The 23638-nt window shown below is 56.4% G+C and overlaps 1 protein-coding gene across 1 annotated transcript; it reads left to right on the top strand.

Annotated features, from left to right (window-relative positions):
• The first annotated feature begins 3522 nt into the window (after nucleotides 1-3522).
• On the top strand, nucleotides 3523-23297 carry CAMKK1 (calcium/calmodulin-dependent protein kinase kinase 1, alpha). Its single transcript, XM_012652581.1, has 15 exons — nucleotides 3523-3913; nucleotides 5045-5092; nucleotides 5478-5531; nucleotides 5898-5949; nucleotides 6190-6323; nucleotides 6749-6785; nucleotides 7664-7685; nucleotides 8922-9010; nucleotides 12498-12697; nucleotides 14623-14676; nucleotides 15454-15527; nucleotides 17213-17300; nucleotides 17509-17637; nucleotides 19612-19712; nucleotides 21702-23297. The coding sequence occupies exons 1-15, from the start codon at nucleotides 3554-3556 to the stop codon at nucleotides 21772-21774; spliced, it is 1515 nt and encodes a 504-aa protein (XP_012508035.1). The 5' UTR covers nucleotides 3523-3553; the 3' UTR covers nucleotides 21775-23297.
• The last annotated feature ends 341 nt before the right edge of the window (nucleotides 23298-23638 follow it).

The raw sequence follows: 23638 nt of genomic DNA, 5'->3' as shown, positions 1-23638 counted from the left end.
TGGCCAGACCCTGGGGGTGGGGCACAGCCTGGGTGGAGTGGATGTGCCAGGCCATCCTGGAGCCCGAGGGCAGATACGGGGTTGTCCTTTGTACATCAAGGCTCTGTCTCGGTGCCTTCTAGACGCAGACACATCCCAGCCCCACAACGTTGTGGCACACACCGCTTCTGTATCCACAACCTCGTTCACTTCTCCCCGGAGCCCTGAGCTGGCAGGATGGTGGCCATCTGTCCGATTCCACATGAGGAAACTGGGGCTCCAAGAGGCTCAATGACTTGTGCAAGGCAGCAAAGCACCGTCTGGGAGGACAGTGTTGGAGTAGCATTTTCCAGTGAGGGAGGGCCTGAGTCTGGCTATTTGGCCACAGGACTAGGCCAGTCCCTGGGAAGCTCCCCATGCCCCTGGGAGCCCTTGCTGGGCCCAGGTCCCAGCCTGTCTGTCCATCTTTCTGTTTGCCCACGTGGCCCCTAGTTAGTCACTGAGTCAGTTTATACAAAGGGTCTGCTGAGGCCTCAGCTTGGGAAGGGTCTTGAAAGACCCCTTGGGGACACACAGTCTAGCCCAACAGGCAGCCCCAGGCGTCTGGGATCAGGCTCCCATGGGCCCCAGGGGGTGCAGGCCCCCACCCCCATCCTAGGGCCCATGTGCATGCAGCTTCCAAGTGCACGTGAACACACTTGTACACACACACCGACCACACTGAGATTTCTGTCTCCATGCAGATGCGCTCCTGTGTGCGAACACAGACACACGCCGTCTCCCCAGGCCCACAGCTCAGTCTCACGCGCGGATGCATGCCCTCAGACGCACGGCTTCGGGCGCCAGGCCCTGTCGCCCAGACACGCGGCAGGAACCTCGGGCCTCCCTGGGCCGCCTCCCTCACAGACGCGCTTAGTCACCTGAATTTGATCCAGGCGGGAGGGAGGGATGGAGGGCCTGACGTCAGCTCTCACAGCCGCCTTCCACCCGCCCGCGCATCCATCTGGGCCACAGCGTGTCCCAGGCAATCACAACAGCAGCACAACAACTCCCTTTCGCAGAGCTTCCTGAGTGGCAGGTCCTGTTCTGCGTCTCTTGTGGGCATTCACTCCTTCACCCCTCAAACGCCCAGGGAGGGCTGTTAGCCCCATTTTGCAGATGAGGAAAACCCAGGGCACAGAGGCAGAGTCACCTGCCCAGGGACTCACAGCCAGGAAGGGGCACGGCCTGGCCGGCCACCAAGACACAGAGCCTGGGCACCAAACCAGGTAACAGGGCCCCAGGCTGGAACAGGAAGCCACCTGCTCTGTGTGATCCCAGGCCCAGCCGCCCCTGCTGGGCCTCACTTTCCCCATCTGAGAAAGGAGGGAAGGGAGCTAGAGACTGAAGGAGGGCCTCTTGCTGGGATAGCAACCTCAGGGAAATCATACGCGAATTTTATGGGCCCTACAGCCTGTGGCTTCTGCCTGTGGGGGCTCTAAGTCCCTTGGCCCCTGCCTGGGACCAAAGAGTGGGAGCTGCTGACTGGTTCATTCCCTGATGTGGACTGGGGCCTGAGGCTTGTTGGGGTACCCTCTCTCAGGCTGCTCTCTCATCCATCTAGTGGGGACAGGGCTGTAATGATCACTATGGCAACCACTCATTTATTCTACAAATATTTATCGAGCTCCTATTATGTGCCAGGCACTGCTGAAGACACTGCTGATTCGGAGACAAGGCAGACGAGAGGCCTAAGCTCATGGAGCTTATATTCCGGTGGGAGAAACGAGGCCTACAGAGTGAGGGGAGGGGCGGAGGGCTGGGCCACCTACTGGGAGGAGCCTGGCCAGGCTCTGAGGGCTCCTGTCAGCCTTGGCTTCCTCCTTCCTGCAAGTGGTCTGGTTTCCAAAGCCTCCCTGAAGCTCCACCCCCACTCACTGCCCCCTCCCACCTCCTCCAGGGAGGCCTCCCTGATATTCCAGCCTCACCAACCCCCCTCAGTCCTCTAGGCCCAGCTTCCATGCCTTTTCCTGCTGCCAGTCTGGATGCCCTTCCCTCTTCCTTTCCGCACGTCAGCATCAGCTCCGCTGCCTCCAGGCTTCCGCTCACTCAGCATGCTGTGTGCCAGGCACAGGGGGTCTGGACAACACCTGTACCCACAATCTACCTCCTAACTTTGCTGTGGGTCTGGGAAATCTGGGAAGATGTAGCATCTACAGCACAGATGGGGAGACTGAGTCTCAGAGCCTGGAAGGAGCTTGCCTAGGATAGGCTGGTGGGCAGGACTGGAAACCCGCCCAGGCTCCTCCGTGGCCTGTGGACTCCACCCAGCCCTGCCTCTTTGACATCTGTCAAAGCAAGGGGATGTGGGAACGAGGGGTAAGACAGACTCGACGCTCCAGGAGACCCATGCTCTTAAAGTCACTGTGTGAGTACAGAGGAAGTTACCGCCATACAGGAAGGACAGAGGGTCAGGAGTCCACTTACTTCCTCTTCCTGAGAAATTGTTGAGTCTGGCCCAGGAAAGGGGGAGGGGACATCAGCCTGGGACAGAGGTGGGGTCCCAGTCTGAGTGTCAGGGTTTGGGGGGAGGGGGGAGATTTGGGTGTAGCCCAGGGTCATGGCTGAAGATGAGGGCGGGGGCTAAGGCTGGAGGTTGATTTGGGGCTCAGACTGCAGTAGGTCCAGGGTAGGCGTGAGGCCAGGCCAGGGGCAGTATCTCAGCCTGAGCAAACATAGCAAACATTTTGGCCACATGAACAAACTGGAAGGAAAACTCAGGAGAGATAAGGAATGACCTTTTAGCGCAATGAAATCTTGCTTGACAGCCACCAAAGCAGCAGTCCCCTCTAAATGACCCTGTCCTGGGCTGGAAGCTCTGCTGGGGAAGGGAAGAGAGTAATGGGAGACTTGCCCTATGGCCCTGGAGATGGCGAGAGGAGTGGGAGCGCTGGAACCCTGGGGAGGTCTTCCTGGAAGCAGGGAGAGGGATGGGGTAGGGGGTTGAAGTATCGGGGAGGCCTCCCTGGAGGAGGTGGGTGGGCTGCAGCATCAGGGAGGCCTCTGCATTACCAGTGCCCAGCTCAGCTTCCAAGAGGCAGGTTGGAATGCTCTGCTGTCAATGGGTGGGGCTTGTGAGTCACTGGGCTGTATGCCTTGGGGACTCACTTGACCCTAGACTCTGCCCCTCCCAGTGCTGCTGGGTCTTCTGCCCCTGTCTGTCTGTCCTGACTCTGGAGTATCAGATTCTCTCTGCTTCCCTGTGGAGCCCGTGGGCAGGAGTGACTGTGCCTATTTTGCAGGTAGGGATACTGAGGTCTGGAGGGCTGGCATGCAGCACAGCCAGATTGGTTCCTGGAATTCACTCAGTTAGCAGGGACAGGCCTGAGGTTGGGTGCTGGCAGCCCAGGCAGAAGGAACAGCCAGGGCAAAGGCACGGAGGTGGGATCCAGAGACTTGTGGCTACAGGGGGAGAAGGGCTTAGATCTGCCCTCCTTGCCCCGTAGCCAGCCTGATGTCCAGGAGTGAAGCCTTCTCTGCTCTCTTTTCTCAGGTTCCCAACAAGGCTACACGGACAACCCCCTGGACTGAGGCAATGGAGGGGGGCCCAGCCGTCTGCTGCCAGGACCCTCGAGCAGAGCTGGTAGAACGGGTGGCAGCCATCGACGTGGCCCACTTGGAAGAGGAGGATGGTGGCTCAGAGCCTGCCAGGAATGGTGTGGACCCTCCGCCACGGGCCAGAGCTGCTTCTGTGATCCCTGGCAGTGCTTCAAGACCGCCCCCAGCCCGGCCCAGCCTCTCAGCTAGGAAGTTCTCCCTGCAGGAGCGGCCAGCAGGAAGCTGCCTGGAGGCCCAGGCTGGGCCTTATGCCACGGGGCCTATCAGCCACATCTCCCCAAGGGCCTGGCGGAGGCCCACCATAGAGTCCCACCACGTGGCCATCTCAGACGCAGAGGTTGGTGGGGCAGAGCTAGGGGTTGCTTACGAGCCCTTCGGTAGGCCTCAATGAAGGTTCTTTTCTACCCCCATCTACCCCCACACAACCATGTAACTTTGGTTTGTATACTGTCAGAGCTGGGGAGCTCACTACCTAACAGTATGGCCTCTTCTCACCCAGTGGAGCTCCAGCTGAGCAAAAGACTGTCTCCTATATGTCCCGCCATTCCTACCCCCAGCCCAGGCCCAGGAAATAGGTCTCTGCCTTGTCCTCTAAGAAGCCCTCTTACAGCCTGGGCAGCATAGCGAGACCCCCCCCCATCTCTACAAAAAATTTAAAAATTAGCTGAGCGTGATGCGTGCGTCTAGGCCTAGCCACCTGGGAGGCTGAGGCAGGAGGATCACTTGAGCCCGGGAGTTGGAGGTTTCAGTGAGCTGTGATCGTGCCACTGTACTCTGGTCTGGGCAATGGTGAGACCCCATCTCAAAAAAAAAAAAAGTCCTCTTAGAGATCTGAAGATAGATGATGATATGTCTCCCTGGCCCTAGGTCTTCCCCAGCTTGAGCCCCTCACCTCTGATCCTGTCCCTTAGAGTCTGCTCTGACTCAGAAGCAGCCAGCATGCTTCCAGCCTCTGGGCTCCTGCTGGCCTTGTCCTTGCCACTTAGATCTGAAAGTGAACTTGGATCCCACGCAATCTACAGATTTCAGAGGCCGAGCTTTTTGTGCCTGAACCAAGGCGCTCAGTCTCTGGCCCCAAGGCTCCAGAGTCTTTCTTGTCCTTTCAGTCTAAACCTCCTTATCCAGCTGCTTCTGGAAATTTTGCTCGTCGGTTTCTCACAGATGGGGGCCTCTCAGACCCCAGAATCCAGGCAGGAATTAGTGCATTTTCCCTTCACTGCTTCCTAGGGAGCAAAGCACAGCCATGGCTTCATCATTCATTTTTTCAAACACTATCCAAGTCTTCTCATCACTTAGGATGGTGATGGCGCCACCAACTGTCCCATCCAAACTCAAAAGGCTGGTGAGACCAAGGGGTCCGGGAATGAGGGGCCTGGCGCCGGGACTGGGCCCCAAACAGGTGCCTGAGGTGGGAGCAGTGCCGCCTCTGGATCAAGCTCTGCCTGATTCAGCTCTCCTTCCCCCGCAGGACTGCGTGCAGCTGAACCAGTACAAGCTGCAGAGTGAGATTGGCAAGGTAGGACTGGGGCAGGCCAAGAGCAGTGGGGGCTTGAGGACTCTCTTCCTGGCTCTGTTCCTTCTCCTCTGTGGGTGGGAATGTGAAATGTGAAGCAGAGCCAGGGTGGACATGACCCCCGATTCTTGACCCCCCCAGGGCTCTTGATGGATGACAAGGAGGGACTGAGGGGGGCCTGGGGCTGTGTCGAGCAAAGCAGGGCAGTTACCAGGGCACAGGAATCCCCTCCCCATCTGCCTGAAATTTATGTGCATGAGCCAGCTGGTGGTGGGAGCGGAGATGGGATGCAGGAGGAGGGACCAGAGCTGTTCGTGCTCCCCATTACCTGAGCTAGCCCAGGAGAGGTTGCCCTGTCCAGACAGGGCTGACCAGCGCCTATCTGCAGGGTGCCTACGGCGTGGTGAGGCTGGCGTACAACGAAAGCGAAGACAGACACTATGTGAGTCTGGGGATATGGGGAGGTGTTGCCCACACCAGGCCCTAGAAGTCTGGGGGTGGGGCAGAAGTTGTGCTGGGGAGATAGAGGACAGGGCTTTCTCTGAAGAGAGTGAGCTCCCTGTCCTTAGGGGTGTGCAAAAGGAAGAGCCTCCTGACCCTGGGGATATGCAAGCAGAGGCTTGTTGGGGAAATAGAGTGAAGGCCTAGACTCAGATATGGCCACCTCCTAACCCAGCTTAACCTGGGCCACACCCTCGGTTGTGGCAGAAGTCCAGTGTGTCTTTCTGGACCTCAGTTTACATGTAACCAGCCTGTTCTAGCCCCTGGTGGCTGCACACAAATGATATTTCTGTCCCTCCCTCCTTAGGCAATGAAAGTTCTTTCCAAAAAGAAGTTACTAAAGCAGTATGGCTTTCCACGTATGTATCTATCTGGTCCTGTCCTTGGGAGCTCCTAGCCTGGGGGGGTCAGAGGAGGAGAGGACCTCAGTTCTAGCTAGTTTTGGTTAGGAATGGAGGTGGGGAGACAGTGTAAGTAAAAGCCTGGGGATGGAATGTGCTTGGTGGGTTGGGACAATATTCTCACTTGAGGCTGGTTGCAGGTCCATGGTGAGGCCCAGCCACCTGGAACAGGGGCTTGACTCCCCTTCCTGGTTACAGGTCGCCCTCCCCCGAGAGGGTCTCAGGCTGCTCAGGGAGGACCAGCCAAGCAGCTGCTGCCCCTGGAGCGAGTGTACCAGGAGATTGCCATCCTGAAGAAGCTGGACCACGTGAATGTGGTCAAACTGATCGAGGTAGGAGGTAGTGGTGAGCGGGGAGAACCAGCCTGAGTCCCGTGTGCTGGGGGGCAGATGTGGCAGGGCTGAGGCCTCTGAGAGCCGGGCCGGACTTGGGGTGGGGCTGCAGGGAAACCTCGGGGGTCAGTTCAGGGTGGTCAGGGATGTTCTCAAGTTCTCATTGAGGGTGAAGGGCTGCCCCAGAGGCAAGAAGTGAGCCCCTTGTCACAGCAAGAAAGAAGAAGGGCTGGATGCCATGTGATGGGCCAGAATTGGGGGTCCGTGACTTCCAAGGCTCCCATCTGTCTGACCCCTGTACAGGTCCTGCTTCACTGTCTGGGGTGGGTGCAGAGCATACTAGGGGTCCTGCAGCTGGCAAGGACAAGGAGGTCTGGGACCCCCCAACCCTGTGCCCCACCCCCACGTCTGCTCCCTCTAACCAGGTCCTGGATGACCCAGCTGAGGACAATCTCTATTTGGGTGAGTGACCCAGCTCATTCCCATAGCACCTCACCTAGGGCTGGTCCAAGGGCTCCTGGGGACACGCATGACCTTCAGGTGGGCCATGTGAATGTACTAACTCCTGGGGGCAGAGGAAAAACCCCGTGCTCAAACCCTGGATTCCCTTGCCCGGCCCTGCCAAACCAGGCCCAGGATATCCAGTTAGATTCAACAAATATTCCCAGGTCCCCACTCCCTGCTCCCCACTGATCAGAAAGGCTATGAATCAGCTCTGGACTCTGCACTCAGGCAGATGTGGGAAGAGGCTGTGTCGGTTCCCAGACCCTGTCTGTAGCTCTGTGCCTTAGCTTCCTCACCTATAAAACAGAGATAATAATGGTATTTGTTTCATAGGGTTGATGTGAGTAGTAAATGAGTTATATGCAAAACACATTAGTTATTATCCTTGTTAATATTAATGTTATTTAAGTTCCTTGTGCCTGGTTTAGGGTTGGGTTTAGAAGAGGTCTCTGAAAATGGGGCAGAAGGAGAACTAACTTAGGAATTAGAGGCCAAGGCTTTAGTCTCCACTCCCTACCCTACTTGCCTATCTGCTGTGACCTTTAGGAAAATTTCTGCCCCTTCTCTGAGCCTCAGTCCCCCCCCACCCCCCGTGAAAGGGGTCTATGCTGATGCTGATGGTCCTCACCCGGCACCTGGGGAGCAGATGAGGCAGGTCCATAGCAGACCCCACTTTCATCCATTTATTTCCTCTGATACCCTGGGTTCCCTGTCCTGTCCTCCCTCCAGTATGCCTGCATGCCTGTCCCCTCTCCTACCCTGCAGAACAGGGAGGGACCTTGGCATTGGCTGCTTTGCCAGCTAGCTACACCTTACCTTCTTGTCTTTTCTTTCAGTGTTTGACCTCCTGAGAAAGGGGTGAGTTCCCCGTCCCGATCAGGCAGGTCACTTCTAATCCAGGCCTTCCTTTCCTTCCTGTGTCCCCAGCCCAAGGGTCAGCTACTCTAGGAGAAATCAGAGACCTAGGCCCTTCCCTTGGGGAGCTCTGGTCTTGGGGGTAAATGAGATACCAAGAGGACCATCCTTTGAAGGCCGGTGGAGGTCAGTGAGGCTGGAATAGTCAGCGAGGCCCCTGGAAGAGGGGGTGGGTTTTGCGCCAGGCCATGAAGAACTGGGAAGATTTGGATGGAGGAGAAGGGGAAGAAATGAGTGTTTTTTAGGCAAAAGTATAGAGGTGGGACTCAAATCTTCCTTGTATTCAAATCACAAAGGGTTCTTTCAGCTTTACAAGCCTCGAATTGAGTGGGTGGGACTCCTCCATTTGCTCCCATTTATGAAAGAGAAAGCTGAGGATCAGAGAGAGTAAATGGCTTGCTCAAGGTCACACAGCAAGTCACTGATGGAGCCTAGGGTCTAACAGATGTCTTTCCTGTATGATTTTTCAGGGTATTTACAGAACAGCTGACATGGAGTAGTGGGCACAGGGCTGGGTGGATGGGGACCCTCACTGCCAAGGGCTTGAATGCAGGCTGTGGCTTGTCTCTCTGCCTGGGGGGCTTCCTAAGACCAATTTGGGGAAGGAGGCAGGGAGGGGTGTCCCTTTAAGATTCAGGGGCTTTCAAACGTTTTGGACTCTATTCAAAACACGAAATATATATTTATATTGCAATCCATATCTGTAACTGAAATCAAAGTTCTACAACCGTATATATCTTTTTCACATGTCATACGTTCTGATATATTCTACTTCATTAGGGAAAAAAAGCAGTTGCCACCCACTAAGTTGACTTCATGATCCTCTATTGGATCTGGATCCACAGTTTGAAAACCTGCTCTAAATGGCATCTTTGCAATTGTTTGATTATAGATGATAAATAACTTAGAAGAAGGAATACCAAGCCAATCAGAAATGAAGATAAAGCTGATTTGAAATTATAGTGATTGAAATGGGATATTTATGTCTATGTGTGTTTTACAGTTTTCATTATATGGGAGAAAAAGCTAGTATCTTGGGTTCTAGGGACCCATGTGAGCATAGGATTCCCAGGACGTCCCCAAGGGCCTGAACGGCCCAGCCCTGTCCCCCTTCACCTGTGCCCACCTTTTCACATCTTGATTCCAGCTGAACACCCCTCCCCCCGTCCTTCTCCATAGACCCGTCATGGAAGTGCCCTGCGACAAGCCCTTCCCCGAGGAACAAGCTCGCCTCTACCTGCGGGACATCATCCTGGGCCTCGAGTATTGTGAGTCAGGGGCTGCCTGACCCCTGGGCTGAGGCTAGGGCATCTGGGAGCCGCCTAGCTGAGCCGGCTCGGAGCCGTCCTGAGCGGATCTGTCAATCAGCTGCAGTGGGGGCGGGGCATGGGCCTGCAGGCGGGGCCCAAGGCCTTTCAGGCGGGATGGGGGTGGCGGCAGGTTTCACTGGGCATGCGCCGGGTCCTTCGCTGGTGGGGGTGGTGCTGGTCTCTGCACCAGGTCGGTGTGCGCCTTGGGTGTTCTGTCTGTATCTTTCCTCCGCTTTCTTAGCCAAGCATGGCCTCTCCACAGGTCCTCGAGAGATGTGGGAAGGAAGGGATTTATGTCCAGCTGCTCCGGGTAGAGTGTCCTGGCATGGGGCCCGTGGATGGTGGCAGGGGGCTTTCAACCATGAAGGGCCCTGGGGTGATGAGAGCTCAGGAGAACAGATGTTAGTTAGCTTAGCCGCTATCTCTGGAGTTCATTTACTTCTTCTCTCATTCATTTCATTCATTCACTTCATTCATTTGTGAGTACCTACAAAGTGGCGGCTGTGGGCAGAGACGACAAAGACCCAGATTTGACCTCACCGCTTAGTGGGAGGGACAGAAAACTGAGCAGGCAGATAATACAGTGTGGTGCCTGCCAAGGCTGGGGAAGGACAGGAGCACCCAGGCCAGGAGAGGCTTCCTGGAAGAGACTCCATGTGACTTGGGTCCTGAAGGATGGCTAGGAGTTCGTTGGAGGTTTTGGGGGATTGGAGTGGGCGACATTATGCCAGGCAGAGGCACAGAGGGGAGCAGGGCGTGTACTATTTGAGTTTGGGGAGACATTCAGTCTGGTTGAAGCCTCCCGTGGGCAGGGTCAGGGGGCAAGGTGGTTCATGAATGATGATACTGGAAACTCTGTCTGGGCCACAGCATCAGGGCTGGGAATGCCTCTCCGGAGGATTGTCACGATGGAGGACTGTCACAAATTCATCTTGTCAGCGGTGCGAGGCCCCGAGGGCTGTGAACAGGGAGGTGTGTTGGGATTTACGCCTTAGAAAGCTCTGTCTGGCAGCTGTGTGGTGGCTGGATCTGAGAGTGTCATCGGAGGGTGAGAGACAGCCAGCTGGCCAGGGAGGAGGCTGTTTCTACAGCCCAAGTGACAGATGGTGAGGCCTGGATTAGGACAGTGGCAGTGGGGAGGGGATGGGAAGGAGGTGGGGTGGCCAGCACAGGGTGACTGACTGGTCTGGGGAAAGGAGGGCCCGTAGATATCTATGGTGCTGGCCTGGGTTGGGGGCCGGGGGTGCCGCCCATCCCTCTAAAATCTTAGTTTGGTTTGTTGGGAGCATATTCTCTCCCTGGGGAACAGGGCGGGGACCCAGCTGAGGTTTGACCTGCAGTAACAGGAACAAGACTGTCTTTATCCTGCTTGAGCCTCTTCTGTGCCCTCAGATTAATACTCTCTTTATACATATGGGAAAACTGAGGCACACGCAGGGGAGGGCTTGGGAGAAAGTCCCTACCAAAAGCCTAGAGGTGTGAGATGGGGAGAGAACGTTTTACTCTCGGTATGGTCTGTGGCAGGCACGGATCCTGTGCTGGTGTGGCTCCACCCCCTTCCTGTTCTGGGCCCCTCTCCCCAGCTGAGGGCCTACTGTCTGCCATCCACTGTCCCCTCAAAACAAGCTGATCTCATCTGGTTACTGGGGAAAGCCTCATCAGGACCCAGCTAATCACAGTGAAGGGCTTCCCTGGAGTGGATCGGGTAGTGCCGAGGGCTGGACAGGTGGACACGCAGGGGCATGGCGAGCTGAAGACCTGCCTTGTGAGTCTGGCCCCACGAAGGGAGAGCTGCCCTGAGAGGGCTCCGTGTCAGGGAGGCCCAGGCCTGGTTCTTAGTGCATGGGGGCTAATGCAGCAATGCAGGGGATGAGAAGCATCAGACCGGGAATATATTTTAGAAGTTGAGCTCGTAGGACTTGCTGATGCATTGGGCGTGGGGACTGAGAGAAGGAGAAGTTGAGGACGATCCTGAGGTTTTTGGCAATGCTGATCTGCCTCTAGCTGAATGGGAAGGACTGGGGAGGAGCAGGGGTTTTCTGTTTGTTTTTGTTGGGGAAGGTATTGTAGGCAGAGAAATCAAGTTATTTATATACCTATTTATCTGTCTATCAAGATGTCTATTGGAAATCCACATGGATAAAGAGCCATGTGGAGGGGGGAGGCTAGGGTTCGAGATAAGAATTTGAGACCTCAGCCAGACACAGAGGCTCACTCCTGTGGTCCTAGCACTCTGGGAGGCTGAGGCAGGAGGGTGGCTTGAGGCCAGGAGTTCGAGACCAGCCTGAGCAATATAGTGAGACCCTAAAAACAGAAAAATCAGCCAGGTGTGGTGGTGTGCACCTGTTGTCCCAGCTACTTGGGAGGCTGAGGCGGGAGGGTCACTGGAGCCCAGGAGTGTGAGGGTGCAGTGAGTTATGATTGTACCACTGTACTCAGCCTGGGTGACAAAGTGAGATCCTATCTCAAAAAAAGAAAAGAAAAAGAATTTGAGACCACTTTTCACAGTTGAATATCCAGCTCCCTGAGCTTCTGTGCCCTGATGGGTGTGTGTCAGATTCCTCGTGTGTGCCCCTCACATAGTAGGCCATCAATAAAGGGCCATTGGTACCGTGGTTGATGTTGTATGGCACTCACTTTTTTGGCCCTCAGCCTTCCTCTCCTCCTCCTCTCTTCTCTCTCTTTCTATCTCCCCTCCTTTCCAACATCCTGGGGTCTGTTGGTCCAGGGGAAAGTATTTGCTAAAGAGGGAGTCCACAACTACATGGCAGTGAGGTGGGGTCAGTTTCTTGGTTGGGACATATCTGGTCATCTCAGCCTGAGCTGCCCATCCCTTCCTGGCAGTACTGGACCCAGGAATCAGGATGGTCTCCCAGCCTGCTAGAGATGGCCGACCCTCAGCCCAGCCATGTTCATCCTGGTGGTCCCAAGGCTTGGGGTGCCCTCCCTGTATGAAACGCTGTCAGCCCAGATCCCTAGGGCTGAGACAGTGCCTCTGTAGGGTACCGCAGTTCCCACAGTCCAACCCTCAGTCCCAGGAGCAGGGACATCCTTGGCCAGGCTGAGTGGGGGACAGAACTGGGTAGGGTGGTGACAGGCTTCGGGCCTGCAGACAGCACTCATGTGGGAGGAGCAGGGACGGCCAATGGAGAGCTCCTTTCCCCCAGTTTCCTCTGATATCCCTGACCAGCAACAGGCACCTTGTTTGTCACGGAGAGAGCACTGGACTTAGAGTACAAAGACTCCTAAGATTCTAGTCCTGGCTCTGCTGCTAACAGCTTGGATTGCACTTGCATAGTGGAGCAGATGGCCCTGATGTCCTCTTCTGAGATAGGAGTGTGCGTGGGCTGGGATGCCCTGGCTAGCTTCCCTGGCTGGGCAAGGGAGGTGTGGGTTGCTGGGCATCCATTCCCTAGGCCGGCGCTCAGGCCGCCTCTCTCTGCAGTGCACTGCCAGAAGATCGTCCACAGAGACATCAAGCCCTCCAACCTGCTCCTGGGGGATGATGGGCACGTGAAGATCGCCGACTTCGGTGTCAGCAACCAGTTTGAGGGGAACGACGCTCAGCTGTCCAGTACGGCCGGGACCCCAGCATTCATGGCCCCTGAGGCCATTTCTGAATCTGGCCAGAGCTTCAGTGGGAAGGTGACTTCCAGGCCCTGGGCCAGATTGGGGTTCAGGTGGAGGGGTGGGACAGTTTGCGGCAGGGGCCTAGTTTCCAACCTGAACATGCCGAGGTCCTTGTGTCTAGGCCTCTAGGGAGTGACATATCTGCCTCTTCCTTGGAGCCTGACAAACTCCCCACCTTTGGCCTGCCTTTGTTTTCCAGCAAAATGGCCCCAAATCTCCCCTGCAGGTATTTATTGCCAGTTGCTCTGTGCTGGGGTCTGAGCTGGGCTATGGAACAGGCAGAACGACACCAGCCCTACTTCCTGCCCTTCTGGATGGTGAAAAGGGCAGGAGAGCTCGTGTTTAGGGTATGTCAGAGGCTCCTCTCAGATCTTGGACGTGGCAAGCTTTGAACTTGGCCTTGAAGAGCAGGGAGGATCTGAGCAGGGGGTAGAGCCCAGAGAATGTACAAGAGAACTGAGGGGTGGGGGCAGAGTGTGGAGGGGCTGGAAGTTTGGGCTTCCCCCTAAGGGACAGGGGCATAGGCAGAGCATTCCGAGCAAGGGGTTACACGGGGCGGCGTGTTTCCCGGGGCTCGCGCCCCTTCTCATCTGTGCAGCCAGCGATGATTGCCCCACTGCACCCCGCCAGGGAGGCTGTAGCGTGGCTGAGGGGCCTTTGCACACGCGTGTGGATGTGGAGCCCAAGAAAGGTCAGGGACACAGATAAGGATTTTTAAAAACTTTTAATTTTGATACAGTTCTAAATTTACAGAAAAGTTGCAAGACTAGTACAAAGAAATTCCATGTATCTTTTTGCCCAGATTCACCAATTATCAACATTTTGTCCCATTTGCTTTTTTGTCATCTCTTTCTATTTATATGTATTCATATTATATCTTTCCGAGCCATTTGGAAGTTAAGTTGGAGACGCTATGCCGTTTGTCACTCGATATGTAAGTGGACATTTCCTCAGAACAAGGACATTGTCTCCTATAACCTCAGTGCAATGATCAAAATCAGGAAATTGATCATTGATAAGACTGACATAATCTACCGACCTTAGTTAAACTTCATCAGCTGTCCCAATAATGTCCTTTATAACTTTTTCTTTTTCTGGGCCTGGATCCAATCCAGGGTCATTTGCCACATTCACTTGTCTTGTCTCTTTGGTGTCCTTTAATCTGGAAGAATTCCTCTCCTTTCTTTGTCTTTCCTGACCTTGGCATTTTTGAAGAGAACAAGCCTGTTACTTTGCAGAGTGTTGTCGGTTTGCATTTGTCTGGTGTTCCCTGGCTGGATTCAGATGATGCATCTGGGGCAGGAATGCGTAGGTGGAGATTTGAGAATCACTCATGTAAGAGAGAAAGTGCACAGCAGGAGGAGGGATGGGGTCCTGGGGGTGGGGGATGGAGAGAGCACGTTAGAAGCCAGAGTGTGGGGGAGCCCGGTCGTGCTTGGGAGCCTTGAGGAGTTGTGGCACTGGCATGGGATGCGGGGAGGGGACGGGGCCTCCGCGTGCGCAGGGGCTGCTTCCGGTGTCAGAAAGGGTGGATTGTGAGGAGGAGGGAAGACCCCCTGAAGCCAGAGCTGGTTTGTGAGTGTAAGTTTGATACATACCATCATTCCTGCGGTACATCTGTGTCATGGTGGTGGCAAACGTGACCCCGTGGATAAAGGGGGCTTTGCACCTGTTGAGTTGGAGACATATCTGGTTTGGGTCTATCCCAAGAGACTCAGGACCCTTGGAGAGCAGGGGACCTGTTCTGGTCATCCCTGTGTCCTCACTGCTTAGCACAGGGCCCAGCATGGAGCACGCACCTGGGAGTGTTTGTTGAGTGAATCAATACATGATTGAAGAAGGAGGTTCCCTGCAGGGCCTCTCCCACACCTCACCGGACCTGGGTGGGCAGGGAGCGGCCGTGCCTCTTGGGGGACTGATGTGAGCATGTTTCTTTCTAGGCCTTGGACGTGTGGGCCACTGGAGTCACACTGTACTGCTTTGTCTATGGAAAGGTGAGTGCTGGGGAGGCCAGCGGAGCTGGGGCGGGCCCAGACTCCAGACCATGTGCTGGACCCCATGAGCCAGGCATGGGTGACAGATGCAGACCCTTCTTTTGTGTCCACTTCCTTTGGAAGGTGGCTTTTGAAAGAGCCCACCTGGCTCAGAGAAGGCTGAGGGAGAAGAGGCTTTTTCTGTTTTTCTCTGATCCCCTTGGGAGGGATTCACGTGGCGTCTGAGGACAGCAGACATCCAAGGGGTGGTGCAGATGGTGATGTAGGCCCCTCTCCAGCCAGAGTGCCCCTGTCCCTCGCCCCTCGGTGCCATTCATTCATCCATCTGTGCAGACACTCAGTTGTTCATTCCTTCAACACATCGTCCTTTACTCCTGCTCTGGGTCAGGCTGGACCTTGGGGACATCCAACACTGCCATGACCGAGATTCTCCGTCTGCAAGTGCTCCTACTCTAGTGACCGCACTGAGAGGCAGGAGGGAATCTCAGTGATCAGGTTTCCAAACTCCAGGCCCTGGGAGCAGAGGTCTGGCTGCAGGTGGCTGTAATGCCAGCGGGTACACCCAGCCTCATAGTTCCCTCAGCAACTCGTTCATTCAGCCAGTGTTTGTTGAGCACCTGTGGTGTGCCAGGCCCTGAACACGCTAGTCGAGGTCCTTCCCACCTATTGGGGGGCCCAGAGCTGCTCTCCACCCCTGGCCCCCAGGGGATGAGGGCCGGCCCCCCGGCACGGGTCGAGGCCCTGGGCCGACATCCTTTGTGTGCCTCTGCCCCGCAGTGCCCGTTCATCGACGACTACATCCTGGCCCTGCACAGGAAGATCAAGAATGAGGCTGTGGTGTTTCCTGAGCAGTGAGTTCCCACCTGGGGGACCGGTGGGGCTACCACCCTCTCCTGGGGAGGAGGGGCCTGAATTTTAGGAGAGCTTTTGCCCTTTGAAGACCCCACCCCAGCCTGCAGACCTGGGGGTGGGGGTGCTGCTCCCTGGGAAGGGCGCCAGAGCAGGTGGAGGGGTGGGACTGTGGAACCGGGGTCTCTGAGACGTCATCGAACGGATGGGAACTCTGAGACCCAGCGTTGGGCGGGGATGACCCCAGGTCACTCATCCAGACCACTCCTTCACTGCAGGCCTACATGGGGTCGGTGGCACCAGTCACACGCAGCCCCTGGACTCCAGGGGAACTTCCACGTGTCGCACGTGGGGTGGGGGGACCTTCAGGGTGCCAGCGTGCTTCCCATTTCACAGAGGGAAAGGTGGACGCTCAGAGGAGAGCTGTCAGTGGGGCTGGGATGTGAAGCCACTCTCTCCTCCCTGCTTCTCCCGTTATGACTGGGGTCTCTGGGCCCAGGGAGACTGTCTGGGAGGGTCCCTGCTCACACATGCTGCTTCTGTGCCAGCCTGGGCTCCTGGCTCCTCATTTCTCGAGGCCCTCTAGCCTCTGCTCAAGGACTACAGCAGGTCAGAAACCGAAGTGGGACTTGTCCTCAATGACTCCTGCTCTCTTGTGTCCACTTCCTGTCTGGTCCCCTCACCCTGCTGAGTCCCTGTCTTACCTGTCTGGGATCCGTTCCACCTGCACCCCTGCCCCGTGCAGGCCTCAGGCCCTCTCCCCAGACTGGTCCAGCCACCTCCTCTCTGGCCTCCCTGCTGCTGGCCTCCCTCCAGTCCGGCCAACACGATTTGACTGTATCTCCTGCTGAAAGTTTACCTGAGGCTTCCCACAGCCCCCAGGACAGAGGCCACGCCCCGGCCCTGGCATTCCAGGACCTTGAGTTCTGCTACCTGCTCCAAGCCCCAGCCAACTGGCTTCCGTTTCCTAACTAGCCTTTGATTTCCTGTCTCTGTGCCTTTCTTCCTGCTGTGCCCTGCCAGAGATAGCTTTCTCCCGAGCCCAAGAGTTTACAAGGGATAAAGGATCTAAGACAGCAGAGGGACCAAAGTCAGCTGTCCCGAGAGTGGGTTCCTCCCACACGGGCCTGGACGCATGGGCTGCCCGTTTGGGCAGAGACAGTCCTGGTCGACATGGGCTGATTGTGCTGCTTTCTCTCGAGTCTCCCATCCCTGCCCGTGCTCTGCTGGGTGGCGCTGTACCAACCTGCTAACTGCTCTGGGCCTCAGTTTCCTCCTCTGTCAAATGAGAGAGGGTTTTTCCTGGCCGCCTCCCAGGTGCAGGAAGGATAAGATGGTGAGCGGGAGTGCGGGTCCCTGGTGTCCCATAAAGCGACTCTTCTCACAGCGTTCTCACCATCTTTGCTGCCCAGGGGGGTGTCCCGCACCCATGGAACTCTGTCTGTTTGTGGCTCCTGCCCTGGTGGGAGACTTTACCTCCTACTCAGGGAAGGATAGCCACATACTTGTTCTGAAACTCCCTTCTGGCCTGGCACCTTAGGGATGTCCCTCCTGCTCTCTGGGGCTCCGTCCTCCCATCTGAGGATGAGAGTTGGTGTGTCTCTGGTCACAGGGCAGGGAGGAGAAGTGGGCAGGCAGGGGCCTCGTCAGCAGGCTCACCCTCAGCTCCTTCCTTCCCCGTCTCCAGGCCGGAGGTCAGCGAGGAGCTCAAGGACCTAATTCTGAAGATGTTGGACAAGAATCCGGAAACAAGAATTGGGGTGCCGGACATCAAGGTGGGGGAACTGGAGGTCTTGGGTTGGGCTGGGACACAGAACACAGGCCTGTTTCCCCTGCTGTAGAGACCTACCCCAGGACGTGTGTGTATCGGGTTTGGGTTTTGAGTTTTGGGTTTGTGAGGTCAACGCTGGAAGAATGCCTGGAGTCCCTTGCTGACTATCCGCCCACAACCCTGACCCCTCCCTGCCCTCCCGGCCTCCGCAGTTGCACCCCTGGGTGACCAAGAATGGGGAGGAGCCCCTTCCCTCAGAGGAGGAGCACTGCAGTGTGGTGGAGGTGACCGAGGAGGAGGTGAAGAACTCCGTCAGGCTCATTCCCAGCTGGACCACAGTGGTAAGAGGGCAGGGGGAAGGCTCCCTTGTCCCGGGAGGACCTGGGTGGGGCATGTGCACTGCCCAAGACTTGCTCTGTGCCTGGCCCTGTGCGGGGACGGAGGGCTGCACGTCAGCCAGTTGTGTTACTGGGCCACTGGGGCCGCTATTCCTCCGGAGTCCCCTGGCGAAGGCCACGCCCTTCAGCCTCGTGGCAGGAAGACCAGGAGGTGTGGCGAGGAGAGTCAATGCTTTAAAGACATGTGCCGCTCTTGCTGAGTAGCATCATTCACCACGACTGGAAGAAGCATTTCCTTCCTTCCAGACGTTCACTGAACTCTGCCGCTGTCCAGGCACTGCACTGGGTGCCAAGGCACGGCCATGAACAGGCCCAGCCTCTGAATTGCAGAAGTGGCCCCAGAACCCACGTGTCAGTGAGACAGCACCGTGTCTCCTTCCAGTCTCCCCTCACCTTTCAGTTTTGCTCATCTTCCTCCAGACATCTTCCATGTTGACAGTGCAAGTTATTAATATAGTCCCCCATGGCCATTTGGGGGACTTGGGGTACCTTTGCCGAGCATCACAGTGAGTCAGGGTAAGCACAGGGCCAGGAGAGGGTGCGGGGTCACTGCTGGTGGTGGGGTCTGGCCTTGCACTTCACCGCCCCCGTGTGTCCAGGCCCAGCTAGGACAAGCTGGCTAAATGCCTGCTCCGTTTGTTTACTTGGTTCTGTGACTGGTGTCCTAGGAACCAACCAATTTCATAGGGTCCCCAGTGCCACTTCCCTGGTCTTAGCCACCGTCAACTCTCTCCCAGACCACTAGAGTAGCCTCCCAAGTTGTCCTCTGCTTCCACATGAACCCCAAGTCAATGCTCCACTCAGTGGCCAGGATGGTCCTGGTGACATGAGCATGTCCCTTCTCAGCTCAGACCCTGCTCGCTCACTCAGGCTCCTGTGTCCTCCCCAGGCAAAACCCACAGCCCGCGCTGCCCTGCATGACCCTCCCACCACGTGCTTGGCTGCAGCCAGGCACCCCAGAGCGGCCGCCCTGGAGCCTTGGGACTTCTCCCTCTGCCTGGGAGCTCCTCCCCAGACGGCCGCACTACTCACGTCCTCACTCCCTTCAGGTCCTCACTCCAAAGTCACCTCCTCAGAGCAGGAGCCTTCCCTGGCCCCTTATCCACAGCATCAGCCCCCCGCTGTGTCACACCTTATCCCCTTCCCTTCTTTTACCTTTTTCTCTTTCGCCCTTACCACTGACGAACCCATTGTATATTTTGCTGATTTGTCTTATTTGTTGCTTGTCCCCCACCTAGAATTTAAACTCCACGAGGGCAAGAATTTTGGCCTCAGTGTGGCCCCAGTGTTTAGAATAGTGTCTAGCTAGCACACACCGGTGTTGATGGAATGAATGGATGGGTGGATGAATGAGTGAGTGAGGGAGCGAGTGAAAGGATGAGTGCTCCATTGGCTCTGTGCACGTGTGTGTGAGTTGACGTGGGACTGTCCTCCTTGTGGAGAAGAGACAAAGGCAGAGAGCCAGAGTGCGGCAGCTGCTGCCCTCCTGGAAGCCCCCACTGGTTTGGTCATCGCTGCCACTGGCAGCTCCCCAGGCCTCCCTGCGCTGCCCGGCACGGCCTCTCCTCCGGGCCGTCCTTCCCTCCATAGCTACAAGGTGTTTCCCAGTGGCACTTCCAGCCCTGTCCCTCCTCAAGCTTTCAGCGTGGTGTTGTAGACCCCTCATGGTCTGGTCCTGGCCTCTGCTCCCACGCCCTAGGTGGCACCGGGCTCCTTGCCATTCCATGAGTTCACCCCCGGCAGCCACCCCTCTGTGCTATTGCTTCTGTCATTTCCTCTGCCGATTGAAACGGGACCCCCAGCGGGGCCCACCTGGCAGCCGCCCTCTAAGGAGTCAGAGTGGGGGCTGCCTGCGAGCTGCCTCGCCTGTCTGGGAGCCAGGGGCCCGTGTTCCTTATGCTGACCTGTTCTTCCCAGATCCTGGTGAAGTCCATGCTGAGGAAGCGTTCCTTTGGGAACCCGTTCGAGCCCCAAGCACGGAGGGAAGAGCGATCCATGTCCGCTCCCGGAAACTTGATGTAAGTACTGGTGGGCCGGGCCCAGAGCCAGCGGCCTTGGCCAGTCTCAGAGTTGGCCCTGTTTGCACCTTGGTCCCCAAGGCTAGTTAGGGCCAGAAGGGACCTTCGTGGCCCAGCATCCCTCACTCGCAGACTTCCAGAGATGAGGAGCTCACTCAGCCCCTCCATGGGACAGGAAGACCTATCTTCTCCTGGAAGCTTGACATTGTCACACTCTCCCACTGCGTCCAGCTCGGTCCTCTGGGGCCCCTCAACTGATGGCAGCCTGGCAGAGGTTTGCAGACGGGCTGGTGTTGGCTCCTTGCAGGAGGCTGCTGTGCCGGGAGGGGCACTTGTGCGCTGACTGTGCCTGGCCGGGGGCAGTGCTGCCTGCAGCTGTTGCTGAAGCCGAGTGCTCAGGCAGTGCTTTGTGAACACCTGTCCCATGACACGTGTGGACAGGCTGGCTGGCAGGCCTGGGGAGAGGAACCGCCATGTGCAGAAGGCTCCCTGCTGTGAACCACGCCTGTGGGGTCACTACCTCCTGGGAGAGGCCAGAAAATCAGTTCCCCAAACCTCTGTGGCCTCGTCCTCATCTCTCCCACCTTCTTCCACCACAGTAAAAGTCAGTTTGGGATGCTGAGGCCGGCTGGAGTTTGTGCGCAGACCTGCAGAGAGAAAGTCGTGAGGTCCTGAGCCAGAATGCGATCCTGGGACAGCGGTCACCTTCCTTTGTCCTGTGACGGGCACTGCAGGCAGGAGGGCTGGCGGGAGTGGTGCCCCCACCTGCTCTGTGGTGAAGGCGTGCCCCCCAGAGAGGTCAATGCTGGGCTGTCTGGAAGGAGAGCGCCTACTGTGCCGTCCAGGCACCGGATGCTGGTTCTGTGCGAGGCCTCCCTCCTGGAAGCGGGCTTTTCAGAGGCCCCATCACACTGGGCATGCTGGTGTCTGCTCCTGCTCCTGCCAGAGGTTGCCTGCACTCGGCGATGTCCCCGTAATGAGGCATGGGGCCTGGGAGAGGCCTGACAGTCCTGAGCCGCAGTTTCCATCTCTTCAGTGAGGTGGTTGGGTTTGGGGAGGGAGTTCCCTGAGCTCATCTAGATCTGCAGGCCCCTGATGCTGGAATTGCACCTAGCGTAGGAGGAACATGTATAATTTGACATCCAAATGGGGCCACTTTTGAGAGTGAACAGGGAAGCTATTAATAATCATGCCAGGACAACAGAAGAATCAGGATGGTGCCCAGCAAACCTGGATGTCTGGTCCCTTGAGCTCGGGAGCCTTGGCCCAGCGCCCCCTAGTGGTGCGACAAGCCAGGCACAGGATAAAGACCTCTAGTGCTTCATTTGCGCCCTGTAAACTGATTGTGAGAAGACTGGGCTTAACACTTTCCAGTTATAAAATTCTGCAATTCTGTGGCCCAAGTTTAATTTTGAAAGCATATTTAACCTCATCATGGAGTCCCAGTATTTGTCCTTGATAGAATGTGTTTTTTATCCTTTGGGATAATTATTGAAACTCTGTAGTAGAGTTAAGTGGGATTGGTCCTTTGTTAAGATATCAAAACCCATTTATTGGTTATTTTATAAAGAGACATCTTGATGTGTGTGGAGGGAAATCAGATACAGATATCTGCTGGATGTGTAACAGAATCCTGAGACTGAGGTAGACTCTGCCCTGCGAACAAGGCAGAGAATATGCAAAACGAAAGCCCCTGTACCCAGCCAGGTTGGCTGGCAGAGATCAGCACTGAAGGCCCTTGAGCTGGCTGATGCCCTGAGGATGAGGGGACTCAGCTGGGCCAGATCACCGAGGCTCCAGAGGCCTGAACCACAGGAGGGTGTGGGCAGCTGCCAGGGATGCAGGGAGGCCACACGGAGGCCAGGCTTGGGGAAGTGGGTGAGGGGATGTGAGAGATCATGGGATTCAAATGTCTGTGAGTGTGTGAGTGTCCCCCGAATGCACGTTGTGAGCCCTGAGGTCACTCTGTCCCTTGTGTCCCCTGAACAGGAAAGAAGGATATGGTGAAGGGGGCAAGAGCCCAGAGCTCCCTGGTGTCCAAGAAGACGAGGCTGCGTCCTGAGCCCCTGCATGCGCCCAGGGCCGCCCGGCAGCACACTCATCCCGCGCCTCCAGAGGCCCACCGCCCTCATGCGACAGCTGCCCCCGCTGGCAGGGGGCTAGGGACCGCGGCCCCTCTCCCGGCCACCTCCCCCCGTCGTGCTGCATGACCTCCACGCGCGCACGTCCAGGGACAGGATTGGAATATGTGTCATTTGGGGTTTGGGGGGCAGGGCTCCCGCAAGACCTTCTGTCTCTTCCTGGCCTGACCCATTCTGTGGGGAAACCAGGTGCCCATGGAGCCCCAGAAACCCCACCCAGCTGGTTGGCAAGGCCCAGGGCAGGAGGCAGGAGACCAAGATGCTTACTGCAACTGAAGAGACCTCCACAGGGAGCTGGGCAGGCCTGGCTTAGCTGCCACACGCACACGGAGGGGGGTACCCTGCCACTCAGGGTACACAGAACGCTGGTATAGAGGCTCTGACCCCTCGATGTATTCCTGGGCCTCACTGGGGAGAGGGTCAGTATTGGAGAATTCAGATCACTTTTTTGTTATCTTTTACTTTTGTTTTTAACCTGGGGGCAGGGGGGAGGATCTCTACTTGGGAGCATCTCATGAGCTTTCCTATAGCTTAGGGGGGTCCCCAGCACACCCCACCATTATCTGGCAGCCAAGTGGACCGACTGACCTGCCTGGATTGTTTTGCATTTGGTGCCATCTGGAAAATGGGCTGAACTCAATCAAGCTCTGAGCAAAGGCCTGAGCCAGGGGCACCGCAGCTCCCCTGTCCGTGTCACACCCTCCCTGCATGGCTCCCCAGAGCCCAGGCTGCAGAAGAGACAGCAGGGCCATGGACTTGTAGGTCATGGCCTTGCATGTGCTGGAGTAACTGGAACCCACTCTCTGATCCTACACTGGCCTACCCGGAAGCTGCCCTAATGTTCCCACAATGAAGGACAAACTGCCCAGGTTGGAGGCATTGCTTGACACAGAACCCTGGAGGGGTGTGCACACTGGCGGGTGGCCTCTTTGCCAACTGCCTCGCCCCAGGACAGTCAGCGGTCAACCAGCTCAGAGCAGGAGTGCTGGAGCGCGTGTGTGGACGCGCTGGAGCAGACTGTCTTGTCTCTGAGATCAGTGTCTGGCTGGCTGGCATGGCATTGGCTGACTAAATGCTCATAGAGGTGGACCTCCAAAGGGAAGTAACACAGGACTCAGATACCTCTGGAAACATGGGCTCGGTAAAGGATTTCAGCCACATCTGTGGGTGTCGTATTGTAGGAGGGCTTGTTTGGAGGAGAGGGAGGCTGGGCCGAGGGAGGGCCCGTGTCCTGCCGCATCTCTGTGCCTGTGGGTATATGTCGCGCCTCCACGCACACATGCGTGTGCGTGCCCATCTGCTGCACACAGCACACTCGCATGTCTTGCACCAGTACATGCATTTGTAATATAGTTTCTATGTCTATTTAAGGCTAGGAGCAGAATGAGGCCCGTTGTCAATGGGTCCACATTTCTCCCTGGCTTCTCTGCACTAAGGCGGTACGGTCCAGGGCTTAAAAAATAACTCGGTACTGTTTTTAAGAACACTTTTATAGAGTTCATGGAAGGCATTGAGCATCTCTGGGAGCTCCTGGTTTCAGGGGCTACATCGATTGGACCCACCCTTGGAGAGCTCAGAGGTGGGCCCAGCTTCACCATGTCAGCACCCATCACTCAGGGTTTTGGTTGGCATCACTGTTTCTGAATGTAGCACAAGGGATGAACAAACTCCATAAGAGTGTTTTAAAAATTAACTTCCCAGGAAGTGAGTTAAAAATAATAAAAGCCCTTTCTTGAGTTAAAAAAAAAAGGCTTTGTGTATACATTTCCCGTATCTGGCATGTGT

The sequence above is a fragment of the Propithecus coquereli genome, unplaced genomic scaffold, assembly GCF_000956105.1.
Source record: "Propithecus coquereli isolate 6110/MARCELLA unplaced genomic scaffold, Pcoq_1.0 Scaffold390, whole genome shotgun sequence".
In the NCBI taxonomy this organism is placed as follows: Eukaryota; Metazoa; Chordata; class Mammalia; order Primates; family Indriidae; genus Propithecus; species Propithecus coquereli.
Note: the sequence above shows the minus strand (reverse complement) of the source record. Positions and strands in the feature narration are given on the sequence as shown.

What these genes read in the sequence shown, in the direction of transcription:
- CAMKK1 (XM_012652581.1), top strand. Translation starts at nt 3,554, where the DNA reads ATGGAGGGGGGCCCAGCCGTCTGCTGCCAGGACCCTCGAGCAGAGCTG. An exon ending in TGCAGAGTGAGATTGGCAAG is followed by an intron (nt 5,093 to 5,477) that starts GTAGGACTGGGG and finishes GCCTATCTGCAG; the next exon opens with GGTGCCTACGGCGTGGTGAG. An exon ending in CATCCTGGGCCTCGAGTATT is followed by an intron (nt 9,011 to 12,497) that starts GTGAGTCAGGGG and finishes CTCTCTCTGCAG; the next exon opens with TGCACTGCCAGAAGATCGTC.